This window comes from Hypanus sabinus, chromosome 19 (genome assembly GCF_030144855.1).
Source record: "Hypanus sabinus isolate sHypSab1 chromosome 19, sHypSab1.hap1, whole genome shotgun sequence".
Lineage (NCBI taxonomy): Eukaryota > Metazoa > Chordata > Chondrichthyes > Myliobatiformes > Dasyatidae > Hypanus > Hypanus sabinus.
In genome coordinates, this window is record NC_082724.1 from 22,045,934 (window position 1) to 22,062,911 (window position 16,978).

The 16,978-nt window shown below is 38.8% G+C and overlaps 1 protein-coding gene across 3 annotated transcripts in view; it reads left to right on the forward strand.

Moving 5' to 3' along the window:
• Window positions 1-16,978, forward strand: part of cacna2d3a (calcium channel, voltage-dependent, alpha 2/delta subunit 3a) — an 893,404-nt gene that overhangs the window by 788,673 nt on the left and 87,753 nt on the right. For all 3 annotated transcript variants that reach the window (XM_059944148.1, XM_059944149.1, XM_059944150.1), the window contains 2 exons: window positions 1,142-1,194; window positions 14,642-14,697. In XM_059944148.1, coding sequence (XP_059800131.1) covers window positions 1,142-1,194; window positions 14,642-14,697 — 109 coding nt within the window. The remainder of the gene's footprint in view (window positions 1-1,141; window positions 1,195-14,641; window positions 14,698-16,978) is intronic.

Genomic DNA, 16,978 nt, shown 5'->3' on the forward strand with positions numbered 1-16,978 from the left:
TCATCCATATTGGAAGATGTACCCATTGAGAATGGCCTACGCCCAATTGGAAGACCATGCACAACATAATTGGGTAGATTAGAACTAGTGTCAACCACAAAACTGTCAAGAAACTGTCAAAGTTTTTCAGTTCTTCTCAACATTCCCATACGACAGAGAAGGAGGCTATTCAGCATATTGAGCCCATACTAACCAACCCATTAGCTGACTAATTTTTCTTTATAATCTATCTCCCCCTTAGATACTGTCACTCCCTGGGTCCAATTTACAACAATCAATTAACCTACCAACCCTAACAGTATATCTTTGGGATGTGCAAGGAAAGCATAGCAATCCAAGCTCACTGGGAGAGCTTTGTGCAAACTCTACAAACAGACAGTGCAAGAGGTCAGGATTAAACTCTCTCATGTGAGGCAGGCCCTAGTAACTTTATCACTATGCTGCCTATGACATTCAGAGTCTTTAAAAAACCAATAAAAGATCTGTTAAGACCATTAAAAGGCATTGTTTTAAAAAATTAAATAATCTGAAAACTCTTTAAAAATTGGGTGTAATTGATGTTTTTATATGGTTTATTCTTACATTTCTATCTGGTAACCACTGAGATTACTTGACTGATTTATCCTACACCAGGACTGCACCATGAGCAGTTTCCTGACTGCAAGTGTCAGCAATCAGCCATTGGCAAATCCAGCCCATCGGTTCTTTATTGTAAAATGAATGATCCACTTAAGATCTTTAGGTATGAACACAGTTGTCCTTAACCCAATCTGGCCTATATATAACTTCAATACCATTCCAGGGTGGGAAATTCCTGATTGTCTGTAGATCTGGACTAGAATCTATTCAGTTGTATTTAATTGTCACAGAGCATAACAAGATGGATGCCCATACCTTAGTAATTAATAAAAAATGTTATTTTTAAAGGAATATTACTCTAGATCAGCAGAATCAGGGATCAATGAACTTGCTCTCTGATTACTTTTTTGGTATAACTCGTTTTAAACCTTAACTTTTTATATCTAAGATCATGCACAATCCACATCTTGGTATGAGCTATTTCCATGATTTTCTGACTTGTTGGTGCTAATGGAGACGAGTATTCACAGCTGCTTAAACTAATTCAGTTACTTCTCTCCAGCCTTATTATGTCTTCTTTGCTGCAGTAAAGTGGATAATGACAGAACTTATCTTGTAAGTAAATTTTTTGCTGAGTCCTGAATTATGATTTGTTACTCATATTGAATTCAGTGGTTATAAATTCAAACAGGAAACCATATGTTAATTGACCCTTTTCATTGTATTTATAATAATATCTGATGCTGTTGATCATAGTTGTAAAGAATCTTGTTTAAATATTTGTATTACTAACAGTTGTTGGCAGACAAGCATTTTTAATAGTTATAGTTATCAATTCAATTAAATGCAGATTTATTAAAATAAATATTTCATTCATTTTCTTCTGTGAGGATCTTGCAAAGAACTTGTATAACTCTACATTTTTATAAATGTTCAAACAAGTGTTTTAATAATCATTTATTAAACCTAGCACCAAGATTTACAGGCTTTAGTTTTAGATTGGTTTTGTCTTTTACTTTGAGTGATGTCTGCTTTTCCACATACTCCACTGCCATTAAACAACAGCATTCCAGACTTGCATGATAAGTGCATTTCATTTCAAAAAGTCAACATTTAAGAACTCCTCAATACTGATGGATAAAATTTAGCTCTCAGCTACTGTCTATTAAAGATTCAAAGTGACATGTGTTTGGCATTTTAGTCTAGTTTATATCACAAAATGATTTCTAAATCCGTCAAATGAGCTAGATGCCTTTAATCTCTGCACCAAAAGACTTCAAGATGCTACAAATGGAAAGATTTATCTAATGCGCCTCTGGTGAAATTGAGGTTGCTGTCAAACAGCACTGCATTTAAAAAGGGAAAGAAAGCTCACTGTATGTATTTTTTAAAACAAAGTATTGTTCCAACTTGGTAAGTTTCAAAATAAGAAACAAAGAATGTATCCCCTACTGTGTAGAAATTTCCCTCCTATTTATTTGGTGTCTCCACACTTACACTGATCATTGTTCCGTAACAGTGTTGATTTGGATACAGAGCAATGTTAAAGGAGGGAACAAACATTAGCTGCCCTATAGGAACGGCTGGTTAACTTTTCCCTTCTTATCGACAATTGACGCATTTTCCATTCCAAAGCATGTTTCTTCAAGGAAAGAAATGTAACCAGCTGCATTAAAATTCAATGACCTGATGCAAGGGACACGTTTCTTAGTTTTTGCCCATTTTGTAGAATCCATTTCTCACCCATCAAATCAACATTGATGAAACTAACTATCGGGCAAAAAAAGAGGAAGAGAGAATTATTTTTATTGAAACATCACTGTTCTCATCCTTTCCAATCACAAAGAATTCAATGGTAAATCCACACATAGAATATTCAAGTCCAGATTTTGACTTTGGTAAATCAGCAGGGCTAGAACTCATGTAATGAATAAATGAGAAGTAGATTGTTGTAATTGATAGGACATAGTTTGACATTCTCTTTGCAACTAGAATTGCCTTTTTGCTGTGTAACATAGATGGATTCAGTTAAAATATAATCATAGAAGTTGACAGTGCAAGTGACAGCTATTCAGAAGATCGTGCATGTGCCAGAGCTTAAAAAGAAATGTCTCAGAAGTCCTTCTATTCTGCTTAGGTTGCCACATCCCTGCAGATCTTTTCTATTCAGTATTTCTCCAATTTCTTTTTGGAAGTGATAATTAAATCTGCTTCTGATGATCTTTCTATCAACAAATTCTAGATCATATCAATTTATTGAATAAAGGAAATTCTTTTTACAGTGCCTATAGAAGTATTCAGCCCACTTGGCAGTTTTCATATTTTATTGTTTTACAACATTAAATCACAATGGAATTAATTTGGACTTTTGACACGGATCAACAGAAAAGAATCTTTCATGTCAAAGTGAAGGCAAATTTCTATGAATTGGTCTAAATTTATTACAATTAATAAACACAAAATAATTGATTGCTTAATCACTCACCCCTTTCAAGACAGTATTTACTAGGTGCACCTTTGGCAGCAATTACAGACTTGAGACTGTGTGGATAGGTCTCTATCAGCTTTGCCCATCTGGACACGGCAATATTTCCCCCAGTCTTCTTTACAAAACTGCTCAAGCTCTGTCAGATTGCATGGTGCTCATGAGTGAACAGCCCTTTTCAAGTCCAGCCACAAATTCTCAATTGGATTGAGGTCTGGACTCTGACTTGGCCACCAGGACATTAACTTTGTTGTTTTTAAGCCATTCCTGTGTAGCTTTGGCTTTGTCTTGCTGGAAAACAAATCTTCTTCCAAGTCACAGTTCTCTTGCAGACTCCATCAGGTTTTCCTCCAGGATTTCCTGTATTTTGCTGCATTCATTTTACCCTCTACCTTCACAAGCCTTCCAGGGCCTTCTGCAGTGAAGCATCCCCACAACATGATGCAGTGTTCAGTCTGATGGCCGAAAGCTCAATTTCGGTTTCATCAGACCATAGAACTTTCTTCCAGCTGGCTTCAGAGTCTCCCATATGTCTTCTGGCAAACTTGAGCTGAGATTTCATGTGAGTTATTTTCAGCAGTCACTTTCTCTTTGCCACTCTCCCATAAAGTTGTGAAGCACCCAGGCAACAATTGTATGCACAGTCTCTCTCATCTCAGCCACTGAAGCTTGTAACTCCTTCAGAGTTGTCGTAGGCCTCTTGGTGGCCTCCCTCACTAGTCCTCTTCTTGCATGGTCACTCAGTTTTTGAGGATGGCCTGCTCTAGCCAGACTTACAGCTGTGCCATATCCCTTCCACTTCTTGATGATTGACTTAACTGTACCCCAGGGGATACTCAATGACTTGGAAATTTTCTTGTAACCACTTCCTGACTTATGCTTTTCAATAACCTTTTAGCAGAGTTGCTTGGTGTATTCTTGTCTTCATGGTGTAGCATTTGCCAGGATACAGACTCACCAGCATTTGGACCTTCCAGATACAGGTGTATTTTTACTACAATCAATTGAAACACCTTGACTGCACACAGGTTTACGTATAGCAAGATCATCTTAACTAATTATGTGACTTCTAAAACCAATTGGCTGCACCAGCGATGCTTTAGTGTGTCATATTAAAGAGGGTGAATACTTATGCAATCAATTATTTTGTGTTTTATATTTGTAATTAATTTGATCACTTTGTAGACACCTTTTTCTCTTTGACACAAAAGAGTATTTTTCTGTTGATCAGTGTCAAACAAAGCCAAATTAAATTGTCTGTTATTCAATGTTGTAAAACAATAAAACATGAAAAATTCCGGTGGGGGGGGGAGGTGGCAGTGAATACTTTTCATAGGCACTGTATATTATCAAATACAATAATTATCTCCTCTAGTAACCACAGCTTTTGCTAGTGGAAATAACTGTTGCTTACCTTTCTGCTCAAAGTATCATGACTTTAAACATGCGGTGCTGTCTTCATTTAAAACTTTCTCCTTAATGAGAATTGCATTTTCACCAGCCTCTCTATAAAACTCAAGCATGATACTTCTTAGCATTATCTCAGATGTATGTCAAAGACCTTACTGAAAAGGAACTGCAGCTGTATCCATACTCACAGATGTGATGAGAGGTAACAGGCAAGGGAATTCTAAATTTTATTTCCCTCCTCCCCACCCCACCCCGCCTCATTCCCCCCACCCCCCAACATCATCGTTTGCCCACAGCCACAACAGAAAACTGAGTGTAGGGAAGGTAACTAAATCAGCAAACGTTTAGACACATCAACTGCCATTGAAGCTTTCTCTTCTCATCTAAACATTATAAGCACCCAAGTAGCCAATCGGGACACAATCTATAATAATGTTAATGAAGCTCCCTTTCTTGGATCCTGGAGGTCGTGTAAATCTTGATTTAAACCCAGCGCACAAAGGAAGTCAGAAGTAACCTGCTCAAATAAGGAGGTGTTTTATTTTGAGCCACGTGGATCAGGAGTCCTCCCCTGACCAGCACAGCTCAAGCAAAATCTTTTGCTACAGAGCAACTGCTGTGTTGGCTTGACTATAACCCACAATGCATCATGTAAACAACAAAGAATGCTTAATCAAACAAGACCTTTACAATATTATTCAAATATTACTGATATATTAAATACACAATACTTCTCTCAGCTTAGCTATAAACTCCAACATAAAATAGATGCATCTTAACATATATACAGTACTGTGCAAAAGTCTTAGGTGTGTATATATATATATAGCTAGGGTCCCTAAGACTTTTGCACAGTACTGTACACATACTGTATGAACAGAATATTATATAATGCAACTACAATATAGACATCCTCTGTCTAGTAAATTTTAAATTGTCCCATTTAGGCTAAAGGTTTAATCATTGTGGAGGATTTATTACTTTTTTGGGATAATGTCTTTCCTGACAAGGGTGTAACACCTCAGGTGCCCAGCAGATGGCGCTGACACATCCTGCAGCAACGATGTCATCTGTTTGGGTGGAGATCCTCATCCCTAATCACAAGGAGGAATTTCATTTGGATTATGAGGCGTACCTGAGACTGATTGAGAGGTGTTTAAGGCTGGTGGCTGAGTCTACCAGTTGCTTAGTCTTGATACTTACTCTGCTTGTAAGAATCAACTGTTAGAGTTAGTCATTCTTTGTGGGATTACTTACCTGGGATCTAGCCTGTGAAAACAACCCCTTTGTTTAGTGGACTGACTTGCCCAATTTTCTCCTGAAGCCTTGAATCTTGTGTGACAGCTTATCTGAAGCCCTTTTGTAATATTCCCTGCGAACTCTTAAGTTGCCTGTGTATTTTAGTTGGAATCTGAACAAGTGAATGTGGCAAGATGGTTGTACTGGGTGCTTCTGACTGATGTAGTGAAGTTTGAAGTTATTTGACCAGTACTGTCACTGTCTCAGTCTGAAATTGTGCTCAATCCCCTACCCCCCATCCCCCCCTGCATTCATTACCAAAGGGGATCGTTCTGGGTGGCAGGGAATGACTTGTGGCTGTGAAATAATCTCAGGTTCTGGGTGGGGCTTTCTCTGTAGTAGTTGGTATTGTCTCTGAGACTGCATGAAGTGGTCTTGACTGCTCTTGACACCTATCTTCTCATTTTCTTGTTTTTATTTCTTCTGGGTCTACTTTGATCCTAGCTTCTTTCTCTCTCTTTCTCTTGATCCCTTTTTACTTTCTCACATTCCTTCTCTCTTTCATGCCTTTCTTTTCCTTGATCATGTTCTTTCTCTCTATCTTCTTTCCTTTTCAACTTGTCTTTCTGTTTCTTGCTTTTTTTTTGTTTCTCTTGAGTATCTCTGAATTTGCTAATTTCTCAAGAAATTAGTTCTTGTTTATCCTCCTCCATTTCCATGGCACTTGTGTCATCCACTCTCTTTTCCTTTTTCTTCTTTCTAGGGAGTGCATCTTGGTCTTGGGAAGGTGCATTTAGTTCACTGGATTATTCTCTTATTAATCCTTCTATTGGTCCCTTTACGATCTGATCTGTCCTCTTGGTTTCCTCATCCACAACATCATCTGACAAATCTGCTTTTGTATCTCCATTGGTTCCTTTCTTTTTGGCCTTGCATTTAGCTGGGATTTAGTGTCAGCATTTTGCAACAATTCTAATAGGTTCATGCAATAATTTCAATGCACGCAGACTAGACTCTGGTTCTTTATACTCGCAATAGCTGAATGCTTGCAACTTTCCTGCAGCTTCTTGAGCTCTCTCCCAGCTTACAACCAATTTACGTTCACAAGAAACTGCTTAATCTGAGCTTTCTCAGATAGGTTGCCTACAAAAACTGTTGTAGTCGGACCACTGCTTTTATCACTTTCACAATTCCTCTGAGCAGCATGGTCCTTCCTTGGTCCAATATGCTTTCCAACCAGAGGCACGGAGATGGACACCATGACCTGTTTTCCCTCTGTTAGGCAATGGTTCATGGTGTACAGCATGGAGGCAGTTGTGGCCTATCTTGATTTGCTTTCAGTTCACTCTCTTGCAGGGGATGTGGCATGCAACTCAGCCACTCACACCCCAGCAATGCTGGCCCTCCTGTTCATTCCCACAGGAGTTAACTTTTTTCCTGGTATAAGTTCTTTGCTGGACATTTACAGGCTTCAGTTCAATGTCTTTGAAATGGCATTCAAACTCATTTTGTGAAATGACTGATACAGCTGAGTCGGTGTCCAATTCATCATACATTTCTGGCGTAAGCCATACTGTTGGTCTGTTGTCAGTTTTCACATAATAAATCTCAAGGCTACCCAGTCTTGTGTCGCTCTCATTATCATATTTGTTTGGCCAGGCTGGTTTTTATTTAGATATTGCAATTTTGTTCACACCTACTTTCATTCCTGACTGGAATTCAATTTTGAGCCGGCGTGCTGTTGCCATTAATACAGCTATTTAAAAGAGCAGTTAAAATGTAAATTGTAGGAGCTGTTTGTGAATTTTGTCTTGTGAGATTCCACAAGCTAAACATTCTCTGTGCATCAGCCAATTACCAAACTGGAATGTTCAGGCATGTATGCTGAAATGGTCTCCCCTTCCTTTTGATTCTGCATGTGAAGCCTAAAGTGTTCTAGCAAGTTCCTGCATTATTTTAACAATATCAGCAAAGCTCTCTTCAGCTGGTTTGGTTGGAACAGTTAAACTTCAAAGTGAACTGTATACCTTTAACCCAATGCACTCAGCAAAATTGGTACTCATTTCTCATTGGCTACTTCATTTGCTTTAATCTGTTGTGTAATCAAATGTGTTCATCTTTCTGATGTAGCCAGCCATTTATCTGTTTTGATTTATTATCACCCAGTATTCAGTTTGTGAATCCATGAATTGTTCCACTTTCTGCCTTTTTCTTCAACTTGACACTTTCTGTTCCCAAAGAGACACTGCTATGATATTTATTTCATTTGACCATGTCTTGCTGCACATTTTAAAAAAATTAACATCTCTTTGAGCTTTAGCAAGTAGGCAGTCATCTCAGATTTGTTTAAAACTTTCTTGTTAACATTGTTATGTTTTGTAATACCAAAACATAAAACTAATTAAAGGGAAATCAAGGGATCTAACTTTGTTTCTTTCACATTAAGCGAAGTGTGTACTAATCCCATGGTGGCATGATGATGTATGCAATTTGCGTAATTCTACTGAAATGCATTATGTAAGTAACAACGAATGCTTAATCAAACAAAATATTTACAATATTGCTTAAATATTACACAATATTGCACTATACTAAATGCACAATGTGCCATTTCTTGAAACAATCATTTCTGGCAGCCCACAGTCACCAATCTGTTGTGTTTGCTCCCTATAACTACTGATGAGACCTGAAACCTGGAGATAAGACAAAGCTGGAAAATGAAATAAAACTTCATTTAGTAACACCTCACAAGTCTGAAAACTTACCAGCACATCCCAAAGCATGATTATTTAAATGGTTTGCCCTAGAACATTTGAGACTCTAATAGGAACAATGACTACTCAGTGTAAGTCAACCTGGGATTAATTGTTTCAACTTGTCATAACAGCAACTCACAATGACCCTCACAACCATTCTCTCCAATCCCATCCTACTCTGCCAACCAGCAATGGTTTCCATTTGCCGAGATCACATTCAACAATTTTGCCTTGGATTTCTACTACTGCTCGTACCTCCCACCATCCCCATCTTCCTGTAAGTATCAAACACAATTATTCTAGTGCTGATCTACAGTCATGAAAAGGTTAGCTTTCCTGAACAGCTCCTTCCACAGAGTGTTGCATAACCTGCTAAATATTTCAGCTGTTACTTTGTTTTAATTTTGTGGCATTGCTCCATTTCCCAGAATCTTGGGGTTTGTTTAGTACAGCTATGTGGAAATATGTTCAGTCACAATCATCGCAGTGATTTGCGTAAATGTGGGGCAAATAGATGTCTCCCATGTTACATCACTCTATGATTCAAACATTATAGTTGGTCATCATTAGACCTGCCTGCAAAGTCCATGGAACTCCCATATTTCCCATAACCATTACCATGCATTTGTCCTTAAAAGATTATCTCTTGGGCATTTTAATGGAATGAATCATTAGAAAGCTGGTTATTTAGGGAATTAAGCTATGTTCCACCGCACAACACAGAACAAAGAAACAGTACTTGTCCCAATTGCAGTGTCATTATATTTTAATTGAGAGTATGAACCAGCCAGAATTGTGAAATACTAATGGCATGCTCATAATCTTACTATTACGCAAGGGTTTTGCTTTGAACTTCAGAAGAATTGTGTGTACCAGTGAATGGACAGTATGGAATACCGACAGCTTGTTCCAATGGAAAATTAACCATTATTGTCACATTACCTCAGGAGTAATCTGATAGAGATCACATCAAATCAATGATATCTTAACTGAGTCCTTGGTCTGTTGTCAAAATAATCAGTTTCATCTAGTGTACTCATTTACATACTTCCTTGTCTCCTGTGGTAAACTGGATGCAGCTGTATTTGAAAAAAATGGATCATAACACAGCACTGTTTTAAAGGACATTGAGAATGACATTTTATCATTTTTCTCTTAAAGCAACTTCAATTTGGGCAGGTTTCTCAACTAACATGATCCTAGGTAGTTATTTTCTTACTCTATAGTACTCAGCTGGCAAAATACTTTTGCAATGAAGCACCTTGGATCATGTGTACAACTGAGTTGGGTTGAAAGCAGAAGGAAGTCAAAAATTTGTTAACTTGTGCAATGAAAATAATACATAGGCATAAACTGGAACTGTCAAAATCTCTCAGCGTTCAGAAATTTCATATATTTGGAGTTCATTGGTGGGTACATTTGCTGAATTTGAAAGCAGCATTTTGTCTTTCTCAAGCATTCTCGTTCTGAAGCATGCTGGCTTCAGTGACTTCTGCTCCTCTCTGGGGAAGAGATCTTCAGGGCAGAATGATTTCATTCCAGTTTGAGACAAAATGGCTTCCTTTGCCAGAGCTCTAACGTAACTCGTAAGTTCGCTCCATCTGCTGAGAATATAGAAGTCAGGAGATGTGAACCAGCACCTGATACGCAACATCATGTGCGATCTGGATTATTTGAAATACAATATAAGCCAAGAGCTTGCGTTATTTTACATGACCAGACTGACTTTTTCTACCTTGATTTCTTCATGAAACTGGTTAGGAATGTTTGAGGTAAAAAGCAGTGTGCACTTGCTAAGTGCTAGTAATTCTTTAGGGTAGTTCATCATATTTGCATTTTACATAAAGAACACACTATACATTATGAACTTACAAGAGTTTCTGGGTCCTCTGTCCGTATCACATGCATACACCTTGGTAGCATTTGAATGCGTTCTGATGCTGATCTGCTTTTGTGTTCTTTAAAGTACTTATCCATTCTGCAGCTGGGGGTCCCAAGAGCACAAACATCTAGTGGGTAGGTCTTCTCAGTGTATTTTTAACCCGATAATGGATCTGATTTCTTCTCCTCCCACCCAACCTCCCACACCTGACTATGTGTAATCCTCTCATCTGGCCTTGTGCTTTACTTCCTTGATCTTGTCCAACTCCCTCTATCTAGTCACGTGTCCACTTCTAATGTCTTAACTCTGTTGCCATTTCCTTTGTCCATTCCTGTAATCTTCTTTCCCTTGATGTTCAAAGGTTCATTTAATGTCAGAGAAGTGTATACAATATGCATCCTGAAATGCTATTTCTTTGCAACTATCTACGAAAACAGAGGAGTGCCCCAAAGAATGAACAACAGTTAAAAATTAGAACCCCAGAGTTCCCTCAGCTCCTCCCTCCCGTGTGTAAGCGGCAGCGAGCAATAATCCCCCCTCCCCTACTGGTAAAAATAAAGCGCACCCGCTACCAGCCACTCAAATGTGAGCAAAGCAATAGCAAAGACACACAGACTTGCTGTTAACCCAGAGGTTACATTGTTCACCCCATAATTCGACATGCTGCAGGCTCTCTCTCTCCCAAAAAAGGGAGAAAGAGGTGACTCCACTCCATTTTCCAGCAAGCAGTGAGACGTAACAAACAACTGGCCGGATTACGATGTTAAAAGTCTGTTACGTCACTTTTTCCAAGCTCTGTGCCTGGAGATCACAAGGATCCCATGTCCCCAGGCACACAGCAGATGTTCCGACTCCCCCAACAACACACGAATCTCTTGTGGCAACACCGACCCTTGATTCGCCCATCTCCAGTTACTCAAGATCCTAGGCTTCTGAAACCGTGCCAAAATCTTGGGCCGAAACTTTGGCATGCCGAATTGCGGCCAATTGTGGAACCCTGAGAGCGGGTCCCGTTTCCACCAAGAACCATAGTCAGCGTGTAACTCCAGGTCAGAGTCTTCAAAAGAACCCTTAAGGGGAAAAATTGAGATATTAAAGATGGAAATAAGACTGTTTCTGAAGATGCAAGCAAAGGAGTCACCATTGGGAGCCATAACTACCTAGCTCTGCCTCCTCAGTACCCCTTTCCCGAAATCTTCTGGTCTTTATTCCTTGCTCCTACCCTACAGCCCCACAACTATTTCCCTCTATCAGCTCCAAGCCAAAATCTCTTGTGGAATTTAGTTTCTTTGGGGTTTGCATTCAATAGAATATTGCCTGAGCAAGGTTCACGCAAGATCGACAGGGCCTCTCTGTGCAACTTTGATTTGTTAGATATTGAGGAACTTCCATAAAACATTCCATTACCACTTTGTAAATTACGCCGTTCACGATGGGAGCTCAGTGGTTATATCCAAAAATGCAGATCGTGGGTGCACCTCAGTGCAGTTCATCATGAGATGAAATTCCTTGTGCAGTTTAAGCCTGATGAGCAAAAGTGGCGTAGTGGTTAGCGCAATGCTATTACAGCTCAGGGTGTTGAAGTTCGGGGTTCAATTCTAGCGTCCTCTAGAAGCAGGCTTCGTAAGCGCACGCTGTGTATGCATGGGTTTCCTCTGGGTACTCCGGTTTCCTCCCACGATCCAAAGACATACTGGTTAGTAGGTTAATTGGTCATTATAAATTGGCCAGGATTAGCCTCAAGATTTAGGGGAGTAAATTTCGGATGGAGCTGAGGAGGATCTGCTTTTCCCAAACAGTGATGAATCTGTGGAATTCTCTGTCTAATGTAGCAGTGGATGCTACCTCAGTAAATATGTTTAACGCAAGGCTGGATAGATTTTTGCGTAGGAGGGGAATTAAGGATTATGGGGGAAAAGCAGGTAGGTGAGTCCATGATCTTACTGAATAGCAAAGCAGGCTCAACAGGCCAGATGGCCTACTCCTGCTCCTAATTCTTATGTTCGTATGTAGGCTAGGGTTAAATTGTGGATAGCTGGTGGTGTAGGTCGCAGGATAGGAAGAACCTATCCCGCCCTGTATCACCAGAATAAATAAAACATTGAACTTCAGACATAACAACCCAGCCTACAGTACCTATAGAAAAAGGCACTGATCTCTTCCCTTTAGATGGACCTGCCTCGTGTTCCGCCTTGGTGAGATGCCTCCAGCCAAGTGTAACAGAGTTTATCTCTACTGATAAACTGCCAGTCTAAATCTAACTACTGCCATGTTTACCTCTAGTCTGTCACATTTATGATTATCCTGCACCCTTGTTCTTGGCTGTAATATTTGATGTAGCCTGCTTTTTAATGTTTTGTTTGGCTCATTGATGTGATTGACTGTCTAAACTGAACCCACACTTTAAAATCTTTCATCAGAAATTGTAGTTTTAAGGTGCTCATAATTCATATTTCAATAAATATTCTATAAACTTATGTGTTGCACATTAACGCTCAACTTTGTCTTATCTAAATTTAATCCTTCATTTATTGCTTGTAATGGGATGGTGAACCTATGGCATCCATGCCCAAGATAGCGTGTGCAAAAATTTTGTTAGGATTCAGCATGCAGTGCCACCCCTTGATTCTTTAAATCCCACCCATAATAAAATGATACTTAATTATCTTTACTACCAAATGACGCGGTTAATTTTTAAAAATATAAACCCGAATAGTGAGATGATTTCACGCTGGCTTGGTGCCAGCTAGACTGTTGCGAGAATGAGTGATGTTAGATGTTTTAAAATCCTGGTGTGCACATCAGTATTTGGATAGTAGACAGATGGGCCAATTGGCATTGGCTTCACTCTGTTTATCTTTTTCTTCTTCTGTCGTTTGTGAGTGAACACAAGATATTCAGTAATATTAACAGTAAACACATCATGTAGTTTAACACATCTATGGATATTCATGGGAGTCATTGCTTCCAGTGATAAACTTCTTGGGCCCTTATTTCCCAGTGGAGGTTAGGCCATTGATGACCTACCACCTCCATTGTCCAAAGTCGATGGTTTGGTTGGAGCTCATCAATGCTTCTGTAATCCATTGTATCCGCTGTGAAGGGGATTGACTTATTCAGCTTCACCAGAGCCCTGTTGGCTGTTACCACCACTCATAACAGGGAGATGAAGTTGGACTTGGAGAGGCAGTGATGAACTTGGTCAAGTCAAAGTATAGTAGTAGACTTACTGTTGGAACTAGTGTTATGTGCATAGATCTCAAAGCAAGCAAATACAAGCTGGATATAAAAATAGTTGTCATTGTTAATGCAGCAACAGAAATCTCACAGAGTAAAGTGTGTTTATTTTCCCTTAAACCTCTGTGAATTTTCACCAAAGCCCTTAATTTCACTTCACTTTTCTTATAATAATATTATTTAGAAATGATGCTATTTTTCAGTTCTCTTTAAAAGATTAATAATTTTTGTGCAGGTTTTCTAAAATGCTTCATTTATTTCAATCTGTCTCTGTCTTATTTTTATTAATAGTAAACAATATAAGCAACAGAACTCTTTCTTTATTTCCTTAAAAAGGTTCATAATTATTGTTACTAATTAATTAACAATGATATCTGTTCAAAGTTACCGTGTCACACGAGAAATTTTTTTAGAAGATTATTGGCAATGTGGATGCATGCTCTCAACAAGGTTCACCACCCCTGCTTTAGGACAATAGCTGAAAATATTAAATAAAGTTAATTCCTTTTGCTAACCAAAGTGCACCTTTTTCCTTAACCACAAATACATCACTAAAATTAGATTCATTCATTTTGTTTTCCAGCATACAACAAATCATGTTTTTTTTTGGAATTGAAGTATAAAACAGCCATCCATTTACAAAGAGCGCCACTTAATGATAATCAATTCTACCTGAGATTTATGTGTGGCAAGATCTCCTTTGTAGAAAGCTTTTAAATTTTCAGTTTCTCTCTGTTAGCTTAACAATATCTTCCTTGTAGCTGCTCAAAAAGTTCAGATGTAGATGTGTTCGTTATTATAATAATTAAAATAATAACAATGTTTTGTATTATTAGTTTGGGAAAAGTACATAATCAAGTTTACTTCACTTGTATAATATTAAAGCAGAAATAGCTTTTGAAAAAGCAATACAACAAACATTTTAACTTGTTTTTTTTACACTGCAGTACATGGTCAAATAAGGCTTGATACTCTTGGCCAGAGCAGTTTTAATGATTTAGTGAGGTAATTTCTATAGAAGTCCTAACAATGTTCCTTTGTAATTTTTGCTAGATTCCTGGTGGAATTCAATCTTTGCAGTTGGTGGAATTCTGATTTCACAGTGAAGGGTAAGTTTGATACTTATTTCTCTAGATCAGCAAGCAGAGTTATTGTGTCAGCTTCAAGCGGTCCTTCCACAAACCAACACCAGTGCATCATTTCATCTGTAACGTGGGTTTGAGTCCAGCTGAGAAGTAGAAATCTCAAAACAGCTCCTGGTTCAGATCAACTGTCAGCACATATTTAGAGACAGTTGTAGTCTAAATGTCAGAGGAGAATTAGCTGGTGATGGTACGAAATGGTGGCTGATGATCTGTGAGTGTGGTTTTGTGTTTTAAACAGTCTGCTGGACAACTTCTCAGCCAAGGTTCTCATAGATATTCTGTTATTTGTCATGATGACTGGTCCAGGATTGATTTAGTCTAACGGTTACATAAGACCCAAGTTCTTGTTGAGTCTATCAGCTTAATAGATTCCTCATCTTTGCAGTGACTGTTTCTTTGTATATCTGGTAGGCTTGGTGGACTATTTAGAGAGCAAGATTAATCAATAACATCCTGTGAAACCAAAGTCAGAGGTGGGTCATCGTTTGAAAAAGTGATTTTTCATTTTTTTCTTTTCAGTACAAAACACTAAAGTGATCTTTTAATATTTGTAAGGCTAGGACACAGTTGATAGAACCGGATGACTTCCACTAGTTTGAGGATGAAGAGCATGGATATTAGATGAAATGAGGAAAATTAATGTGGAGTGGTGGGAGAATAGGGCAGCGCTTTAAGAATGTAGGATTTTCTTCCACAATCAGAGACGGAGTTAGAAATTGCATTAATGTATAACATGACCTTGGTTAGGAGAATGAAATAGACAATGAAACAAGATGGGTAAATATGATTAGTGTCATTTGCCTACATGGATGGTAAACAACAATCGACTGAATAGGATAAATGGGCAGCTTCTGTGTTATGACTCCCATATGTTTCATTAAAGGAGTGGACAGTAAGACCGAGGAGCAGAATTAGACCATCCAGTCTGCTCCACTATTTCATCATGGCTGATCCACTTTCCTCTCAACCCCGTTCTCTTGCTTTCCCATAACTTTCCAAACTCAGGCTGATCATGAACTATCAGCCTCCACTTTACATATGCCCTTTGACCTGGCCTCCACAGCAACAAATTCCATAGATTCACCACCGTCTGGCTAAAGAAATTCTTCCTCTTCTCCTCTCTACATGGACGTCCCTCTATTCTGGGGCTGGACCCTCTGGTCCTAGACTCTCCCGCCATAGGAAACATCCTCTCCACATCCACTCCAACTAGGTCTTTCAACATTCAATAGATTTCAGTGAGATCCCCAATTATTCTTTTAAATTCCAGTGAGTAAAGGTCCAAAGCTCTTCATACAATAACCCTTTCCTTCCTGTAATCATTCTCGTGGACCTCCTTTGAATCTGCCTTTCTTAAATAAGGGGCCCAGAACTACTCACAATACTCTTAGTGAGACCTCAGCATTACATCCTTAAAATACAAGGATACTATTCTTTTAATAGTGGTTCTACTAAAGTCAGGAAGCTTTTGTGATTATTTTACTGACACTAGCAGACGTTTTATTTATTCATTTTTGTGATTTAGGGATAGCTGGCAAGCCAGGTACTTATTATCTTCATGAACTCATGGAGCACTACAGTACAGAAGAACGACCCATCTCTTTTCTGTTGACCTGTTTTTCTGCCTAGTACCATTTACCATAGCCATCCAGACCCCTTTCATCCATGCACCTGTCCAAACTTCTCTTAAATGTTGCAATTGAGCAGGCATCTACCACTTCTGCAGGCAGCTCATTCCACACTCTCACCTCCCTCTGAATGAAGAAGTCCACCTCAGGTTCCTCTTGAACATTTCACCTTTCACCCTAAAACTATGACCTCTACTTCTAGTCTCACTCAATGTCAAGGGGAAATGTCAATGTCAATGTAAAAGCCTGCACGCTTTTACCCAATCTATGCCCCTCATAATTTTGTATACTGCTATAAGATTTCCCTTTATTCTCCACTCCACTGAAACCTATCGAATGTTGAAAGGCCTAAACAGAATGGATGTGGGAGGATGTTTCCCATGGTGGGGGAGTCTAGGACCAAAAGGCACAGAATAGAGGGACGTCCATTTTGAGAGAAGATGAGGAAGAATTTCTTTAGCCAACCTTTTTCCCTGAAGGTTAAACAGGTTAGGATATTTCCTATGTCAAGTCTTGGAAACATACATATAATCTTTTTTTGTTCTTCTTTGTACCAGTTTGATGTAGTTAAGTGTTAGGCAACCCTAGAAGCAATTAGGTTTCAACTACAAAGGAGC